The 18,768-nt window shown below is 42.3% G+C and overlaps 1 protein-coding gene across 3 annotated transcripts in view; it reads right to left on the reverse strand.

Annotated features, from left to right (window-relative positions):
• Positions 1–558: 558 nt before the first annotated feature.
• LOC147140387 (junctophilin-1-like) overlaps positions 559–18,768 on the reverse strand; it is a 61,936-nt gene continuing 43,726 nt past the window's right edge. Inside the window, exons 5-8 of one of the 3 annotated variants that reach the window (XR_015088500.1) lie at positions 16,624–17,042; positions 15,186–15,282; positions 14,272–14,616; positions 13,474–14,092 (exon numbers count right to left, since the gene is read on the reverse strand). Coding sequence is in view for 2 of the 3 variants with exons in the window: in XM_086044025.1 (XP_085900151.1) it covers positions 15,202–15,282; positions 16,624–17,042 (500 nt within the window). In the remaining variant the exon portion in view is untranslated. Of the gene's footprint in view, positions 1,058–13,473; positions 14,617–15,185; positions 15,283–16,623; positions 17,043–18,768 lie in introns of those variants that run through there. The other 2 variants (XM_086044025.1, XM_086044026.1) reach the window with 2 other exon arrangements.

The raw sequence follows: 18,768 nt of genomic DNA on the forward strand, positions 1-18,768 counted from the left end.
TCCTGCTCGGGCCCTTTTCACCCATCAACACGTCACTCTGTAAAATAGTAAGGCAGCTGTCGACATCCGTCAGCTTAAAGTGCATCTATGAACATATCCAGTGCACAACACACCCCCACACACACACACACACAGATGCAATTGAATCAGATACAAACCTAACACTTTCGGATATGCACAAGCTTGCTTTCCAAGTTTAGGTACATTTATATTTGTTATGAAATAAAATCAAAACGATTTTTATTTGATACTTTTCCACACATACATAATTTATTGAAACAGCAATAAAACTGGTTTTAACTTAATTCCATACTTACCATCTCGCACAGCAAATGGCAGTTATAAAACTGCTGGCTTCATAAAAAAGGCTTGATGTGATTGTGAAGTGCACTTTCTTACTTGTAATTTACTAAATGACATAATTGTGGTTGAAATAGCAGGAAAATTAGAATTTGAATATTAACCAAAACTAAAAAGCAACAATTATGATGAAACACTAGGGACAAAAAAGTCCAAAAAAGAAACATACTCTTCAAAGAACTTGGATGAGGCACAAACTTTATTGCAGCATTGAAGCACTTCGAAATTTCAAGAATTGCTCGGTGAAAATGGAGCGGAAACATTTTAAAAACACTGCAAAGTCTGCACACTCATTCACTTTCATGATCAACTATCCATGCGTGCTGTAGATATGAAACCTGATTGAGAATCTAATGTTGAGTCTCAGGTGTTACTTTCTTCCCTCCTATTTCCGACCAGTGACCACTTGCTTCAACTTTCACTGTGCTCTAAGTGGAACGGCAAATCATCCCCGGTCCAATCAGGTTGCACCGAGCACCAAAGATGGTCAGTCCATCCAGAGACAGTGGTGGTGGTGGTGGTTTCATCTTTCTCTCCCACTGCTTTCTTTTTTCTTGTGCCACTTTCTTCTTTCCTTCCTCACGCATCTATTTTCAGTCCTCCATTTTACCCATATCTGCCATTCTGATTGGAACCCATTTTAAAAGGCCCATGGCTGATAGAGAGGTATCGGTTTGGGTGACAACTTCGGATAAATCTGAAAGAGTGAAAAAGCTGGAAATCAATGTAGGAAGTCATCTACTAACAATTTTGTAATAGTTAAACAATTTGATAATTGTTTATTATTAAACATCAAATGTAATGGATGTACGGTACAGGTAAATGAAACTTGTTAACCCTAAATTAAGTGGATATAAAAGGTCTACTTCCGCGTTCAAATTTCAGATTTTTGAAACCATGATAAATTTCAATAATTTTCTACCATTAATGTGACCAATAACCTGTGCAACTTATTTGAAAAAAAAGTATCTTAGAGAGGGGCAGTAAAAGTAAACTACAGATGTTCAATACTACTTTTTTTCAGACTGATACCAGTATTCAGTACTCACAGAGTACTCACCCCTACCAAGTAGCAATACCTCTACTTCTGGTACTTTTGATATACACAAGGACAAAAAACTGTGAACAAAGACCATTTTGCGGACACAGATGGTAATCAGTCGATGTGTCAAACTGCCGCAGTATACCGCCAACTACTGCTGAGGAGGACTTCCTCCATGAGAACCCAGTACATTAAAATTAGGGCAGTATCGTCCAGATACTGATACCTGGTATTGGTACTCGCCCATCCCCAAAGTAAACCGAGATAATCAGTGTCTGACCCATGCATAAACCATATACAAAAATGGGTCACAGTTTAGCTTTTTGGAAAATGCATTTTTAACATGCAGCTCTCTGAATGAGTGATACCTTAATTCTCTGGGAGGAATTACTTTCAAATTATTTTCAAAAGTCCTGGCACGTTTTGCAGGTCACATGGGTAAATTGATTGATTGATTGATTGATTGATTGATTGATTGATCATATAAACACAACATGAAAGACACGAATAAAAACAAACAAACAAAAAAATCAAAATAAAGGATCAGTACTTATCTTAATTCAGTAAAGTTTATATGTTCAAGCGGAGTAGGAAGAAGTAAAAAACTTGTTGAGTCCTACCCCTTGTTCACTATAAAGTATTGGAAATCATGTTCTATTAATACAAAGGTGGGTTATTCATAAATACATAGACACCTATACCCGAGCATAACCCCATATAAAAATTAAACTAAAAACGCTTATTTTACATATATACAAAGTAAACGCTATAAATAGAAACAAAAAACAAAAGTATATACATAATCAGACATGCCCCTATTATACACGTGTATACAATACAATTTTATTTATATAGCGCATTTCATAACAGCTGGAGCTGTAACAAAGCATTTTATAAACAATAAACAATAATAGATAATCATATTCATAAACCAAAAACTAAAGACAGTTAATTAAGAGATTCACTTTCATTTCATGTGTCTATACTTGATTTATATATTTTTGTAATACAATATTTTTAAACCTCTTTTTAAATACTGAAAATGATTCACAACTTTTCAGTTGTTTTTCATAATTATTCCATAAATTCACACCTTTTGAAGAAACACACATTTTCTTTATGTTTGTTCTTGTCCTTGATTTTTTTAAAGACTCTTCTAACCCTTAGCCTATAACAACCTTCTCTGATTTTGAACAGCTTCTGGATACTGTGGCAAAGTTGATTATTGTAGGCTTTATACATTATTTATACATCGTGTCAGCAAATTGCCACAGCAGAGAAAATCCTCATGCAGAAAAATATAGGAGTGTGAAAGTACATGCTAAAGCAAATGACTTCCAAAACATAACATTTGACATCCCTTATTCAAAGTACAGGATCCAAGATCTCTTTTGATGTACATAAAAAGTATAAATGCAGTTTTGCCATGGTCACTGTATCTGATTTAGTTCTGGAAATGGATTTATCCTGCTCGTAGTGTGTTAATTAACAGAACCTTAATGTAAAGTATTTAACATATTAATTAATAAAACAACATTTTCCTGTATGAATTCCTATGCGATTTATTTAGTATGTGTACTGCACATGGCGTGTTATTATTTGCAATCATTTTTAATATCCTACATGTTCAGCAGGGAGATGGTGTCTTAAGTAACTGACCAACATTGTCCTTGCAACATGACCATTGTTTGTCATTATTGTCATTATGAAAAGCCTCAACACTGAATGACTGGCTGCCTGTGAGTGTACAGTATATCTGTCATGGTGTATCAGTTACCTGATTGGCCAATCACCAGACATGGCGGGTCAATCTGAACACTATCCAAATTTTAGTGTCAAAAGAAAAACTCGACATTCTTGATACTCGAATGCTCCTGAAGTCAAACCGCCCCCCAAAAGCCTCAAACATCAGACAACTTGTCAGCAAGTCATCATGCATGACATAATGTCAGGATATCATCAAAGATTCCCAATACTTTTGGGAGAATATTCTATTGACTGATGACACAATGTTGAGCTTTTTGGAAGGTGTGTGTCTTATTACATCACGAGTGAAAGTAAGGCAGCATTTCTGGAAAAAAAAGTATGATACCAATATTCGAACATGAACAATTGAACAATTTGAAGTCTTGGCTCATTGCCATCATCCTAACCACAATCAAAGCTATTGCAGCCGCAATATTAGTTCTTCAACCACCACAGCGCTCTCTGAGCTACTGCCTCTGGCAACCGCTTCCTTTCCGAGTTATATTGGTTCGATTGATAATCTCACAAATGGTTTCATTGCTGCTCTGTTAAGTGCGCTTGAGTCCGTAGCACCATTAAGAACTTGTCCTAAGAGACCTATTCCGTGGTTTACTGAGGACACCCGTACACACTTGAAAAATCATGTAGGAAGCCTGAGTGCAAATGGCGTGCGACTAAACTTGAGGTCTTCCGTCAGGTATGGTGCGATAGCTTACTGAAAAGCACTCGCTTTAGCCAAAACTAATTATTTCTCCAGATTAATTGATCTAATAAAAACTACCCTAAATATTAAAAAAAATGGAAACTGAGTCACTAAAAGTGATTCAGAATTAAAAGGCCTTTATTTTAACATGGCCATTTGGAAAAAATGCAAGCTCAGCTTGCCCCGACGAAGGCCTATCAAGAATGAAACGCGTAGGCATTTTTTCCAACTGGCCAAGTTAAAATAAAGGCCTTTTGATTTTGAAACACCTTGAGCAGTTTCCAGTTTTTTTTACGCTGCGATGATCCCTCCAGTGAAGAGCACAAAAGAGATATTTTTTGAGAAAACTCAAAAATGTTTGGCCATTATTTTGTGACATCAGGTCAATGTTCCCTCCAAACTGCACACGTGTGAAGTGCATATTAATCTCACCCTCTCGGTGCACAGAAAATGTATACAGCTGTCACATGTGGAACTGAATTTGAATGGGGAAAGTAAAAGTCTTTATATACAAAAATTCAAAGTAAAAAAAAAACTGAGAGGAAGACATGGAAGTAAATGTTCTGACAACGTGTAACTGAATAACTCATCTTAAATACAGAAAAAACATGAGAACACACCCAACCCTGTGTGTCCAATTAAAGGACCGCAGCAATTAACAACATCAAGGAAACAAACACCCAAACCCATGACCCGAGGAACATTTCCTCGAGGCCGAAACCCTCTCAGTCTTAAATACTGAAAACCCTGACCACAGTGACGTACACTCAAAATCTTGTGAACAGTGTGGGCTAGGTGACCGTCAACAACCAGTGGCAGAGGAGGGGGCTCAGAAGGAAGGCTGAGGGGGGCTGGAAGAGACCCGGTGCTTTAAGAGAGACATGAAAAGTGGGGTAAACCAGGATGGAGGTTGGGAGGTTTAGAAGGACGGCCGATGGGTTAATGACCTTCTCAATTTCAAAAGACACAAGGAACATGTGGGCTAGCTTACAGGAATCAGTCTGTAAGGGAAAGTCACGGGCAGATAACCAAACCATTTGCCCCGGGTGATAGTCCGTGGATGAGGAGGTGAGGGAATTGTGGGAATGCTTGATCCATAAAAGGTGACAACTCGAGGAGGCTTGCTGGTGGGCCATGCCACACTTAATGGCTGACCCCAGGTCCTGATTGGCTCTCACTGAATGTCCATTGGTCTGGGTATGATAACCTGAAGACAGGCTAGAGAATGCCCCCAGAGCTCTACAGATAGCTTGCCATACCTGGGATGTGAACTGGGCACCGCGGTCAGAAACAATGTCAAAAGGGATGCCACGAAGGTTGAAGACGTGGTAGACTAGGATGTCCGCAGTCTCAAGGACGGAGGGAAGTCTGGGTAATGGAATGAAATGAACCGTTTTGCTGAATCTGTCAACCACGGTCCTTATGACCATGTTTCCATGGGGGGGAGGCAAACCAGAGACTAAATCAATCGACAGGGAGGGACTGGGGATGGCTGGCAGAGGTTGCAGAAGATCCATGGGGTGATGGTGAGAGGACTTCCCTCAAGAGCAGATGAGACAGGCGGCGACAAAATCCCTGACATCTTGGACCATCCAGGGCCACCAGAAGTGTTGCCACAGGAACTGGAGAGTTTGATTCACCAGGATGACAGCCAATTTGGAATGTCCCCATTGCAGAACTTGCCAAGACCTGGTTGCTGTCGTTGGGCCTCCAGAACTGCCTGCTCAAAGTCCAACTCAGCCCAGATGAAACATTAAGAGGGAAGGGTTGCCTCTCTGAAGATGGATAATGCGTACAAGAGAGCATCAGGCTTTGAATTACGGGAGCCTGGAAGGTAGGATAGCGTGACATTAAAACGCCCTAGGAACAAGGCCCAACAAGCCTAACGGGAATTTAGGCGCTTGGCAGATTGCAGCTACGTGAGGTTTTAGTTATCTGTCAGTACCAGAAAATGGATCTCAGCTCACTCCAACTAATGTCTCCACTCCTGAAGGGCATGGTTGCAGACATCATAGTTTCTCTGGGGGCTGACAATTTGCGTGAAAAGAATTACACAAGGAAGTACCTTTTGATCTCTGGAAGTTCTCTAGGAGAGCATGGTCCTGGACGGGGAAGGGACTTGCCAATTAGCCACTGCCTTAATCTTAGCAGGATCTGGCCTAAACTGACCCTGGTCGATAATGAAGCCAAGAAAACTAATGGAGGGGACCTCGAACTCACATATTGATTCGATTGATAATCCCACAAAAGGTTTCAATGCTGCTCTGTTAAGGACACCAAAGCCTGGATGTCACTGGATTTCTTAAATTTCAATGAAAAGAAAACAGAAGTTATGGTGTATGGTGCCAGTGGCTCTTCTACATCCCACCTTGTTGACCCTGGCTTGATATCTAAAGCCAACAGTCTTAAACTTGGGTTTTAAAATTGACAGTGATCTTAAAGTGGACCAGTAAATCAGCGCTGTTGTAAAGTCGAGCTTCTTTCACCTTAGACAGCTGGCTAAGGTAAAGCCTCTCCTTTCCTCTCATCACTTAGAAACAGTCATCCATGCCTTTGTTATATCTCGGCTAGATTACTGTAATACACTTTATTTTGGAGTCAGCCAGTCCTCTCTCAAACGTCTCCAGTTGGTTGAAAATTCTGCTGCCTGCCTACTAACTGGAGCTCGGAAGATGAAGCACATAACACCAATTCTGGCCTCCTTTCACTGGCTCCATTATCGATACCGCTTCTCCTCACAAGGGTCGCGGGGCGTGCTGGAGCCTATCCCAGCTGTCTTCGGGCAGTAGGCGGGAGACACCCTGAATTGGTTGCCAGACAATCGCAGGGCACACAAAGACAAACATCCACACTCACAGTCACACCTAGGGGCAATTTATAGTGTCCAATCAACTTACCATGCATGTTTTTGGAATGCGGGAGGAAACCGGAGTACCCGGAGAAAACCCACGCATGCACGGGGAGAACATGCAAACTCCATACAGGGAGGCCGGAGCCGGGATCGAACCCACAACCTCTGAACTGTGAGGCGGACGTGCTAACCAGTCGACCACCGTGCCGCCCCGCTCCCAGTGCATTTTAGGGTTAAATTTAAGATTCTCCTATTTGTCTATAAGTCATTAAATGGCCTGGCCCCGGCGTACCTCTCCGAGCTCCTCTACTCCTACGCACCTTCCTGCAGCCTCAGGTCTGCGGACCAGGCGCTGTTCGAGGTGCTGAGGACTAAGCAGATCCTCAGAGGCGATTGCGCTTTTTCGGCTACTGGTCCTTCCCTTTGGAATGACCTCCCATTGGATGTTAGGCAAGCCCCCTCTCTATCCACTTTTAAAACCCGGTTGAAGACACATTTCTATTCGCTGGCTTTTGATCCGACCTGAGATCTGAAATTTTCTGCTCTTTTGCGGTGTCTATTGGATATCCTGTTTTATGTTAATTTATTGATTTCACGTGTTGTATTATGGCTATTTTGTTGTTTGTATGTAAAGTGCTTTGTTACAATAAAATTGTATTGTATTGTATTGTATAAATAGAGAGACACTTTACCTGTTGGCTGTCAACCGGGTCAAAGCTTGCGACTTGGCATTCTGAGCATTCGCGGCATTTGTCTTTCAAACAAATGTGACATGACGTTCACGTGACACGCAGGAACATTTAAAGCAGGGGTCACCAACTCGGGTCCTCGAGGGCACCTGTACTTCAGGTTTTCAATCTCTCCTTGCTGTAACACACCTGTTAAAATGATCAGGATCGTTATCAGGCTTCTTAGGAGCTTGCTGATGAGCTGATCATTTTAACAGGTGTGTTACAGCAGGGAGAGATTGAAAACCTGCATGGCAGGTGACCTTGAGGACTGGAGTTGGTGACCCCTGATTTAAAGGGATCGTCCGCTAAGACATTCCGTACCTTCATTTGTTATTCAATAAATCTCAGAAACCACAACAGTATGCCTTGGACCACGTTGAGCAACATGAGACATGTACGGGGTGGCCAAACCAGTATCATCTAAATATATCTAAATAATATCTAAAGCCTAAGATCATAACACATTACATGATGTAGGTGTTAAAAAAAAAGTCAAACCAGTTATATATCAAAACAGAGCATATCATTGAATAGAGATTTGTGACTTTTTTTTTCTAATTATCTATTTATTTTTTATTACAATTTTTTTTTTTTTTAATGTTTTGCTTTGAATGTTTTAAAGCACTTTGAGTTGCATTTTTATGTATGAAAAGTGCTATATAAATAAAATGTGATTGATTGATTGATTGATAATAAAATTAAGCCTAGTTTGTAAGAATTGCTGAAAGACGAAGTCAATCCCAACATTTTCTTTACAATAATATGTTCAATGCGCCTCCACTAGCCTAAACACGTCATTATGATTAACATTGCATTTGTGGAATATGAGTTAAGCAGCAAAATCCACCTGTTTTTAACCATCTCAGGGGGCAGCCATTTTGTCACTTTTGTCGACTGAAAATTACATCAGAGTTGCTCAGGGCTCAGGTAATGACCAATCACGGCTCACCTGTTTTCTAAATACTTATTGTCCCCCCAGGTTGGCGCCATTTTTTTTTTAATAAACTAGTGCTGTACTTACCAAGAGAAAAATATACAAGTCTCACCTCACCTAAGCTTTTGTAAAAAAATTAGCTGAAGTATAAGCGGGGCGGGGGGCTCTGCCTATGTTTGACTGAGCCAGCCAAAGTGTGATCATGTGCATATCGTGAATTGATGACGAAGGCAGCTCAGGCTGTCTAAACTCATGCGGTTGAGGCTAACAAGTGCTACTATTGCAATGCAAACTGAGGTGCTGTCTGCTGGTGGAGTGCTGTGCGATAAGTTAAAGCATTCTTCTGTGGTTAGTCTTACCGACAACATGGTTTTCTTTCCTAATCATAGTACCTTAGTACCCACTGTCTGTTAGTGACCACACAGATATGAGAAGATCCCAGAGATAGAAAGTTTTCATCGATGGAGGAACCTGGCTTATCATCAGCTTAAAAAAAATATTTACCTGCCGTCCACCAGAAGCAAGAGGCAGCACTGAAGAGCCACATTGAGAAAAAGACATTTGATTCGATTGTTGATTTGTTGATTTGATTGTGCTAAATATCCTTTTTCAATAAAGAATATACAGATTTGTAAATATATATATATATATATGTTCCTTTTTCAAACATCATTTGTAAAAATCTACTTGAAAATTGTTGAAAAAGTTTAATTGTAAACAAATGAGCAAAAAAGGAAAATTGCAACTTTTATTGTAACTTTTAGGAAAATTGCCCGCGAAATCAAGCATTTTGGACTGCAGCAATCACAAATAATGCTCGGAAAGTCCTAGAGGGACTGTCTAGGAATACCTATACATCGGCAAATAGCATCGATCTGCACACTTGAATGAAAAGCAGTCTTATTAATATGAGATCATGCCCCTCTAATGCCTTGCTAGTTAAGAACTGATCAGAGACCATAATCTTATTTTAATTAGTTTTTTCTTTGTGAGACTTTTAAAGAGCTGCTTTCAATCTTAGGGCCTTTCATTTTAAATATTATAAAATCATCCCTCCCCTTTGGCACTGTACCTGCAGCTTTTAGAATAGAATAGAATTGAATAACTTTATTATCATTGTACAAGTACAACAGAATTTAGGTATGCAGTCGTCCGCAAGGTGCCAGCAATTAAAAAATATAAAAACAATAAATCAGACAATTGAAAATAATAAAAACTCCAAAAAACAGAGATAAATATAATACAATGAACACAGGACTTACATACAATATTAAAAGGCACCATGTATTTGTTGCAGTTTTTATGCAGAACCAAATCATTATTTAGTGCCTTATTGGCATTCGCATAAAAGCTATTCCTGAGTCTGCATGTTCTTGCTTTGAGTGTCCTAAAGCGTCTGCCAGAAGATAGATCCTCAAAAAGTCCATGCGCTGGGTGGGAAGAATCCCTGGGGATTTGTTTGGCCGTGTTAAGACAGTGCTGGTGATAGATATCATCCAGTGAAGGAAGGGAACAGCCGATGATCTTCTGGGCAATGGTGACAACCCTTTGAAGTGCTTTCCTGTCTAATGTTGTACTACTGGAGAACCACACACCAATGCAGTATATGAGCATGCTCTGAATTAAGCACTGGTAGAAGGACACCAGTAGTGTCTGTGAAATAAGATTTTTCCTGAGCAACCTCAGGAAATAAAGTCTCTGATGAGCCTTCTTGAGAATGGCTCTAGTGTTGGCGCTCCAGGTCAGGTTGTCTTCTATCTGCACACCCAGAAACCGAAAGCTGGAAACCCTCTCCACACATTCCCCACAATGGTTAAAGGCTGCAGGTCTAATTTCATCCTCCTGAAGTCTATGACAACTTCCTTTGTTTTAATGGTGTTAAGGAGGAGTCTATTTTCCGCACACCACGCAGACAGCCGTTCCACGACAGACTCATCTCCCCCTGAAATTAGCCCCACCACCGTCGTGTCATCGGCAAACTTTATAGTCAAAACACTGGGGTGTGTGGAGGTGCAGTCATATGTATAGAGGTTGAAAAGCAAAGAGCTCAGCACACAGCCGTGAGGAGAGCCAGTGCTGAGACGGATGACCGAAGAGATAGGTAGCCCACTTTCACCCTCTGCGGACGGTATGTTAGGAAGTCTCTGATCCAGTGGCAAATCGAATCAGATACTCCCATCTCGCTCAGTTTGACTAGCAGTCTTTCAGGCAGAATGGTGGTAAATGCCGAACTAAAGTCCATAAACAGTAGCAGTGCATAGCTCCCCCGCTGCTCCAGATGGGATAGGGCAGCATGGAGAGCTGTGGTTATGGCGTCCTCTGTGGACCTATTGGCCCTGCAGGCAAACTGAAGAGGGTCTAAACGGGGGTGTAATATAGAAGTAATATGTGACCGGACCAGTTTTCAAAGCATTTGGTAATGATTGGTGTCAATGCCACTGGACGATAATAATTTAGACTGCTGATGATATTTTTCTTGTGTAGTGGGATGATGATGGAGGACTTCAGGCAGGATGGAATAGTGGACTGGCTCAGGGACTGGTTGAAGATCTTGGTGAAGAACCCTGCCAGTTGAGCTGCACAGTCCCTGAGCACCTGTGCATCTGGACCTGCTGCTTTCCTTGGGTTCACAGAATTTTGCTTGCGCCTCACCTCGCCTCTACCACAAGAGTGCTGCCGCTGCAGGAGGATGGATGTACTGATGCCGTCCCCTTTGATGGTACCGCAAAGCAGGCGAAGAAACTGTTTAGCTCCTTGGCTAGCTATATGCTAACGTTATCAGCTGAGAGGCTGCCGGGTCTATAATTGGTGATGTGTTGGATCCCACGCCATACCTGCCTTGAGTCGTTGTTCTTAAAGCAGTCCTCAATTCTCCTCTATTATGCAGCCTTTGCCACCTTAATTGCCCTTCTTAAATTGCTCCAGCTGCGTTGTAGAGACCCTTGTCTCCAAACCTGAAAGCGATGGTTCGCTCCCTCAGCAGGCACTGCACCTCCCTAGTCATCCAGGGCTTCTTATTCAGATAAATCCTGATGCACTTATCCATAGTTGAGATGTCTATGCAGAACTTTATATAGTACATGACTGTTGTGGTGTAGAGTTCCAAATCATCATGTTCGAACACATCCCAGTTTGTCATCTGAAAGCAGCACCTTCAGGCCAGGTCTTCTTTGTTTTGTGATGGGAGCCCTTTTACTGAGAGGGATGTATGAAAGTATCAGAAGCAACGACACACGGTCCGACTGCCCTAAATGTGGCAGGGACCTCACCCTGAAACCATGCTTAATAGTCAAATAAAATTTGTCCGGTGTATTACCTCCTCTGTTGGCACATTTCACATGCTAAAATAATTTAGGAAGTGCAATCTATTAATCCAACATGATTCAAGTCCCCTGCCACAATGTAAATGGCTTCTGTTGTCTGCTAATGGTGTCATGTAAAAGTCCAAGTGCTTGATTAGCATCAGCATCTGGGGGGAAGTAAACAACAGTGATGAGGACAGCAGTAAACTCCCATGGCAATTAAAATGGCCTACATTTCACAGTCATTGTATTCCACATTGGGAGAGCAGTGGCTGCACAGTATCTTAGGAGTCCGTGCACCAGTTGCTGTTAATGTGAACACACAGCCCCCCTCCTCTACCCTTACCAGAGTCTGCAGTTCTGTCTCGTCGATGTAGTGTGTGGCCTGATAGCCGCATCTGTTATTGTTGACTTGAGCCAGGATTCCGTAAATATCAGCGCGCAGCAGTCCTTCACGCCATCGTTGGTGGAGACCAGCAACCTCAGTTCATCTATCTTGTTAGCAAGAGACCTTGTATTTGCAAGGAAGACACTGGGAAGCGGTGGTTTGTGTGGACTCCTACGTAGCCTAGCGAGCGCTCCGGCTCTGCAGCCGCGTCTCCTCCTCCTCTGATCCCTGGCCACAGAAGCTGGCTCGGGGGATGTGGAACCTCTCTGACAGAGAGGAGCCTGTGCTGCTGTGTCAGGTCAAGAAGTTCCAACTAGATATAGTCGGGCTCGCCTCTACATACAGCTTGGGCTGTGGTACTGGTCATCTCGGGAGGTGTTGGACTCTCTCATCCCCCCTGGAGTTGCCCACGGAGTCGCCAAACAGCTGGAATACTTATTGCCCCCAGGATTTCGGTTGTACGTTGGGGTTTACCCCCGTGGATGAGAGGGTATCCTCCCTCTGCCTTCAAGTGGGAGGAAGGATCCTCATTTTTGTTCCTGCCTATGCGCCAAACAGCAGTTGAGAGTACCCACTCTTTTAGAGTCCTTGGAGGGGGTGCTGCAAAGCACTCTTGCTAGGGACTCCATCATTCTGCTGGAGGACTTCAATGCTTACGTGCGTAATGACAGTGCGACCCGGAATGGCCTGACTGAGGAACGCCACCCGAGATCCCCCCAACCACCCTCATCAGACCCCAAGCTATTTTCTGTTAAAAGTCTTTTGTGCTCGTCATGAATTGTCCGTAACGAAGGCCATGTTCAGACATAAGGGTGTCCATGTGCACTTGGCATATATACAGTGGGGCAAAAAAAGCATTTAGTCACTCACCAATTGTGCAAGGTCTCCCACTTAAAAAGAGTTCTGTAATTTTCATCATAGGTATACCTCATCTATGAGAGATGAGACGAGGAAAAAAAAATCCAGAATCACACTGTCTGATTTTTAATAATTTATTTGCAAATTATGAGGCAAAATAAGTATTTGCTCAACTACAAACAAGCAAGATTTCAGATTCAGTTGAGAAGACTGAATTTGCATTAGATAAGCGCCTTGGTGTGAAGAAATCATTCTGCCTTTATCGAAAGTGCAGTCCGGGTGTTTTTTAAATTTAGCATTCATCGGACCAACAATTCTCATGCTCACATGATCCTCCATGTTATGTCAGACACAATGACAGCCAATTAGTGTCCACTTCAGGGTGTGACACTGACCATTGTACCCCCAATAACTCAAGCACAAGCACCACGCATCAAAACAGATATCATCATACAGAAACAGCAATGTTAGTAGAGACTTAAGATTAGATTGATGCAATTAACTCATTTGATGCCTACCTCTAGTTAAATGTATTTTTTTTAATTTGGCTGTTTGGCGCCATCCACAGGTTAACTTGAGAAATGCATTTTTTTATGCACTGGATGCAGGAAGACCTCATACAACTCCCACGCAAGTATCAATCTTGAAAATAATTGTAATGAGGTGCAATTGCCAACAAATGCAACAGTGTCCTTGATCAGAGGGTAGCCTTTATCTTGGAGAGCAGAATACACCCGCTGTCAAGAGGCTAGCAAGAGTCTGTGGAGTTGAGTAGCGGGGAGAGTGATTGAGAGCGCGATAGAAAAATGAAAAAACACAAGCAGCTTACTTTACAAGAGACTTATTTGTGAGTTCAAGCCAAAAAAAGGTCGTCATCCGTTCAAAATCACAAAGATGAAGTAAAAAAAAAGACCCGATCATCAACTAAAAGGTGCCTCGCGGCCGACGCGGCCTCCCCCGGGGCCACGTGGGAAGCCACCGGGTGATCGTGCTTCTGCTGAGCTTCCCGTTCAGAGGATGAAGCTTTGTGGGCAAACGGCAGCTTGCCAGCCCACCACCAATTCATGGAAGCAACCCGGCAAGCGTCCTTGTCCAGTGTCCATACAGCTCACAGGGATTTTCGGTTGAGGCTGAGGCAGCCGCTCGTCGGATGCAGCTTCGGGAGCAAGATGCCTTGCTGTGAAGGTACAACACCGCTGATCGAAGTGAGCCTCGCTGCGATCATCCGTGAACCTCACGGAGCTTTTCACGCAATGAAATGATGTTCATCTTGTGTTCTTATTATTTAAGTAGATTTGACGTTTCTTTATTTCCAACAATGATCTTCTTATTCTGGTGAAGAGAAAACTCTCTTACCTTGCTGACAGTTTCGGCTATCACTGCAGCATTCTTTGGAGCTGTCCTGAGGAAGGCTGCAGTGACACAGTTGAGCAGCTCTGCACCTTCTGCAGGGTTCTGGAGGATGCATGGGAGTTCGCCCAACTTTGTGGACTTGGAAAAGGTGTTTGACTGTGTCCCTCAGGGAGTCACATGGAGGCTGCTCCAGGAGTATGGGATAGCAGACCCCTTTATACTGGGTGTTCGGTCCTTTTACAGTGGATATCAGAGTTCCGTCCGCATTGCATGCAGTAAGTCGGATATGTTTCCATTGAGGGTTGGAGTCCACAAAGGCAGCTCTTTGCCATATATTCGGTTCATAATCTGTATGGACAGAATTCTTAGTTGCAGCCGAGGTGCTGAGTTGAGCAGAAAGGCAAAGCTATCAAGTTCCCACCCTCACTTTTGGTCATAAGCTATGAATAGTGACCGAAAGAACAAGATCACAGGGAAAATAATGCAGAAATGTATTTTCTGCACAGAGTTCTGGACTCTACCTTGAAGATACACTACGATGAGAATCTTGGTCATCCAGGAGGGGCTCAGATTAGTAGAGCAAGAGTTGCTCCGTATCGAGAAGAGCCAGATTAGGTCATTTGGTTTGGGTCCCTCCTGGACGCCTCGCTTCTTAAGTGTTCCGGGCACGTCCCACTGGGAAGAGGCTCCAGGAAAACCCAGAACCCTGGCTGTGGAGAGGGAAACCTGGGGTTGCCTATTTAGGCTTGTGTCCCAGCCACCCGATGGATTTTGTAGTAAAAATTTGAATAATTGACTAGAAGGTCATAACAGTTTGACTTTGGACGTCCCAGTGTAATGGTATTACTAAAATTGAGTTCACTATCCAGTTTCACATATTTCAGGATTTAAAAAATATGCACTTTCTTGTTACTTACCCGAGTTCAGATTTGGTCAAGTCAGGAAATGGACAAAAATAATGGCTAGTCCAACATTTAATAGCATCACCAGAGCCACCAAGATAGAGTTAGGACCCTGTGGAAGAATTGAAATTTGACTTAATAGCAATGTAATGTAATGTGTATGTTAATTGTTCAGAATTACATCATGCTGTATTCTGGTGGTACATTTTTCATATGGTTGGATGTTTTATTATCTTGATAGCTCAATTGGATTTACTAAATAATGGTTTGTATATACAAAAATGCAAACACGCAAACAGATGTCACTCAATCTGTGGTCTTTTCTCAAGGTTTCATATTTTTTCCCCAAATGGGGTTTTGAGCTTATTCCTTGCCTAGTTGGGGGGGTTAAGATCAGGGGATGTCGCCAACCAAACCCCAAAGCCCAAAGCCTGTAAAGCTATTTGAAACCCTTTTTTTTTTGTGGTTAAGGGTTATACAAATAAACTTGACCTGACTTGGCATGTGGAAGCACTACACTAACCGAGTGCAACCAGAACTGCATCTGCCAAACAAGAAGCATTGTTGCACCTTTCACTTTGCATGTTCTGGTTGGAATACATCCAAACAGATTAATTTAACACATACAATGTGATTTATCAAACCTGTGAAAGGTTGCAAATGCTGATTTTTCATCTTTAAATACTATTTATATTAATAATATTTAGCAATGCGATTTTGTAGCTTCCAAACGATCTAAGGGCTGATATAAAGCCGGTCATAAGAAGGAGTCGTGTCATATCATCTATGACAAAACTCTATATTTAACTTTTATTTATCCAGGTAAGGCTATTGAGAACAGATATTAATTTACAATGCTGAACTGGATGCATATGGGTCATTTCATCGCACGGTGACAATTGGTCTCAAATTTTTTAGGTTGTGCTCTTCCAAGTTTAAAATGCAGGATGGGCAGATATTGTACATTCAGTTCCCATGCACTCGTGTAGAGTAAAATCCACCAAAAGGTGGGTTTTATGCAGTCACTGGTGTCCCCTTAATTATCAGAGCAATAGATTTCTTTTTGTAAAACGTTTATTTGCCTCTTCCACTAACATTTCAAAGCCCATCTTCTCAAACTTAATTTTGTGCTTGTGGTGAGCTGCCAAATGTTCAATGGTTAAAACCATTAAAGCTACCAAAGACAAAAAATCATCTTTCATAAATGGTGGTCTCCACCACTTTTACACCAATTGCCAACAGTGACAGCAAGCTTTTACAGTGAGTTAACCCCCAATTCAGCGCCTGAGATTTAGGGTCTTAGCAAAAGACAATTTTAATGTATATAGCAATGGTGCCTGCGATGTCTTTGGGTGACCATGCAGTTAGCCCTACTACTACTATTTGGGGTCCTAGTTAAACATGTTGCAGGTGAGAGAACTTATCAAATGTATCCTAATGTGTTAACACTTACCGACTCCTCAACAATATCGGGGCCAATTTCCACACTTGCTTTTTTGGTTTCTGCAAAACTCTTTGGTTTGTTTGATTCCGGGGCTTTTGGCTTGGAAGACTCTGGAGCTTTGGTGTTCTCTTTTAGAGGGACTGGCAAAGGACTGGGATTGGGCGAGACTTTTGATGCTGGTGCCAAAACTTGCTTGGTAGGGGGCGGCAAGCGTGCAAGGCTTGATGGGTGAAAATCATCTTCCACATCAACTGGTTCTTCAGGTGGCAGGATCTTGACATCCTTGACGTAGTAACCATGGTATTGGGAGTGGATTTGTCCGTTGTTAGGGTAACCACTATTCGGCATGGCTGGTTTAACAGATGAAAATTGTCCATGTTGCCTCACGTCGTGTCTGAGAGAGAGTTTCGAGGCTGCCTTTGTAATGCCTGGTTTGTAAAAAGAAGAAAAATATCATGTGAATCCTGTATATGTCAAACAATAAACAAACAAATCGCCAGAGCTGGGCAGTCCTTCCGGGGGGCAGAACGGGCCATCCCTCCGTCCCGGACGGACGCCCATTTTTGGGGTGGAGGACGGGGGGGGACACATTTTAAAAAAGGGGCGGAAAGCAAGGGCAGAGTTGGATTTTAGTCCGGCCCACTAACTGGCCCTCGTGCGTGTGACATGGTCAAGAGGCGGCCAAAGATCATATCAACCTACTCGGCGAAATGGGAAAATGACAAAAATTGCCTCAGAACACTTCAAACGCGCCACTGGTTATCCAACTGCACAGGAGATTTTTCAACAGGACAAACAGTGCAGATTCTACTAGTACAACAAGTGATGAGAGCCAGTAGCGTGAGCAGCGTCAGAGCCAGCACACCGGCAAGTAACGTCAGCATGTCGCTTGACTGTCTTCTGCTGCAGGAGTACATAGCTTTAGTTGTGCTAAAGCTAATGCAAATAAATATTCAGTCACTGCATGTTCTCTTCTACGGAGCCGCCTTCATTAATTGCCTGCACAACGTTTTTCATGTGCTTACCAGTAGTTACATTGCACATGCATATTCTGCCCTCTACTGGTTCAACACATGACCAACGGAATGCAAGGACGGAATCGCTTTAAAAGGACGAGGACGGACGGGGTCGGGGGGTGATAATTTTTATGAATAAGAATGGAGGGACATGGCCGGAAGGGGAGGCAAGTCACGGACAGAGGACGGACCGGCAAAAAAGGATCAAGTGCCCAGCTCTGCAAATCACATTGCATTTAAAAACTATATAAGTACGGCTTTGTCAACCAATCATTATTTCAAACGGCATTAAAAGCAGCGACAGGCGGTTGGGGCCAAAAGGCCCTTCTCTGCTTGCCTCAACACTATAAGGAGCACTGACCTACATTCACAATGTTTGTTCCATGAAGCTGTATTAGTTTATTCCCAACAGTCTATTCTCTTCATTGTGTGGCGTTTCTCTTGGCTGCCCTGCTTCAGAAAATTCTATGTGGCTTTTAGATTGTTCTGCTCAATCAGATTCAATGAAATCTACCCAGAGCTTTCAGAATCAGTAGTGGTTTCCCATGTACTGTATCTCACACTAAATTCGCAATGGAACTACTGTATTTTCCGGACAATAATTCACGTTTTTTTTCACAGTTTGGCCGGGGGTGCGACTTATACTCCAGAGCGACTTATGTGTGAAATTATTAACACATTACTACCTGTATATCATTTCACATGTTATTTTAACCCACATAAAGAACATAAAGATAATCCTAAAAGCTATTAAAATGCATGAATAGTTTAAACTGTTGATATCTAATATTGTATTAAATAAGTAATTAAAATAGTATAATAAAAAGACAATTTGACTGTCTATCAATCCATCTATACGAAATAGTGTTCCTGTTCCTTTAAAACGCGCCGTGCCTGGCAGTGCATGGTCTTGCATCATCAACCAGCCACACACACTCACGCACGCACGAGAGCGGAGGAGAGAACAGATAATTACGACCGAATACAAAAGTACTTTTGGAGACTTGGAAACATTCTACATGGTAGGCGATAAATAAAAGACTTATTTAATCTATCTACGACCGTTTTGGTGAGGTTAAAGTTATCTTACCATAACTTTCTTGTAATGCTACATGAATGTTTCCGGCGCCGCGCGAGT

Source organism: Filicampus tigris, chromosome 10 (genome assembly GCF_054856515.1).
Source record: "Filicampus tigris isolate MCC_2025a chromosome 10, RoL_Ftig_1.0, whole genome shotgun sequence".
NCBI lineage: Eukaryota > Metazoa > Chordata > Actinopteri > Syngnathiformes > Syngnathidae > Filicampus > Filicampus tigris.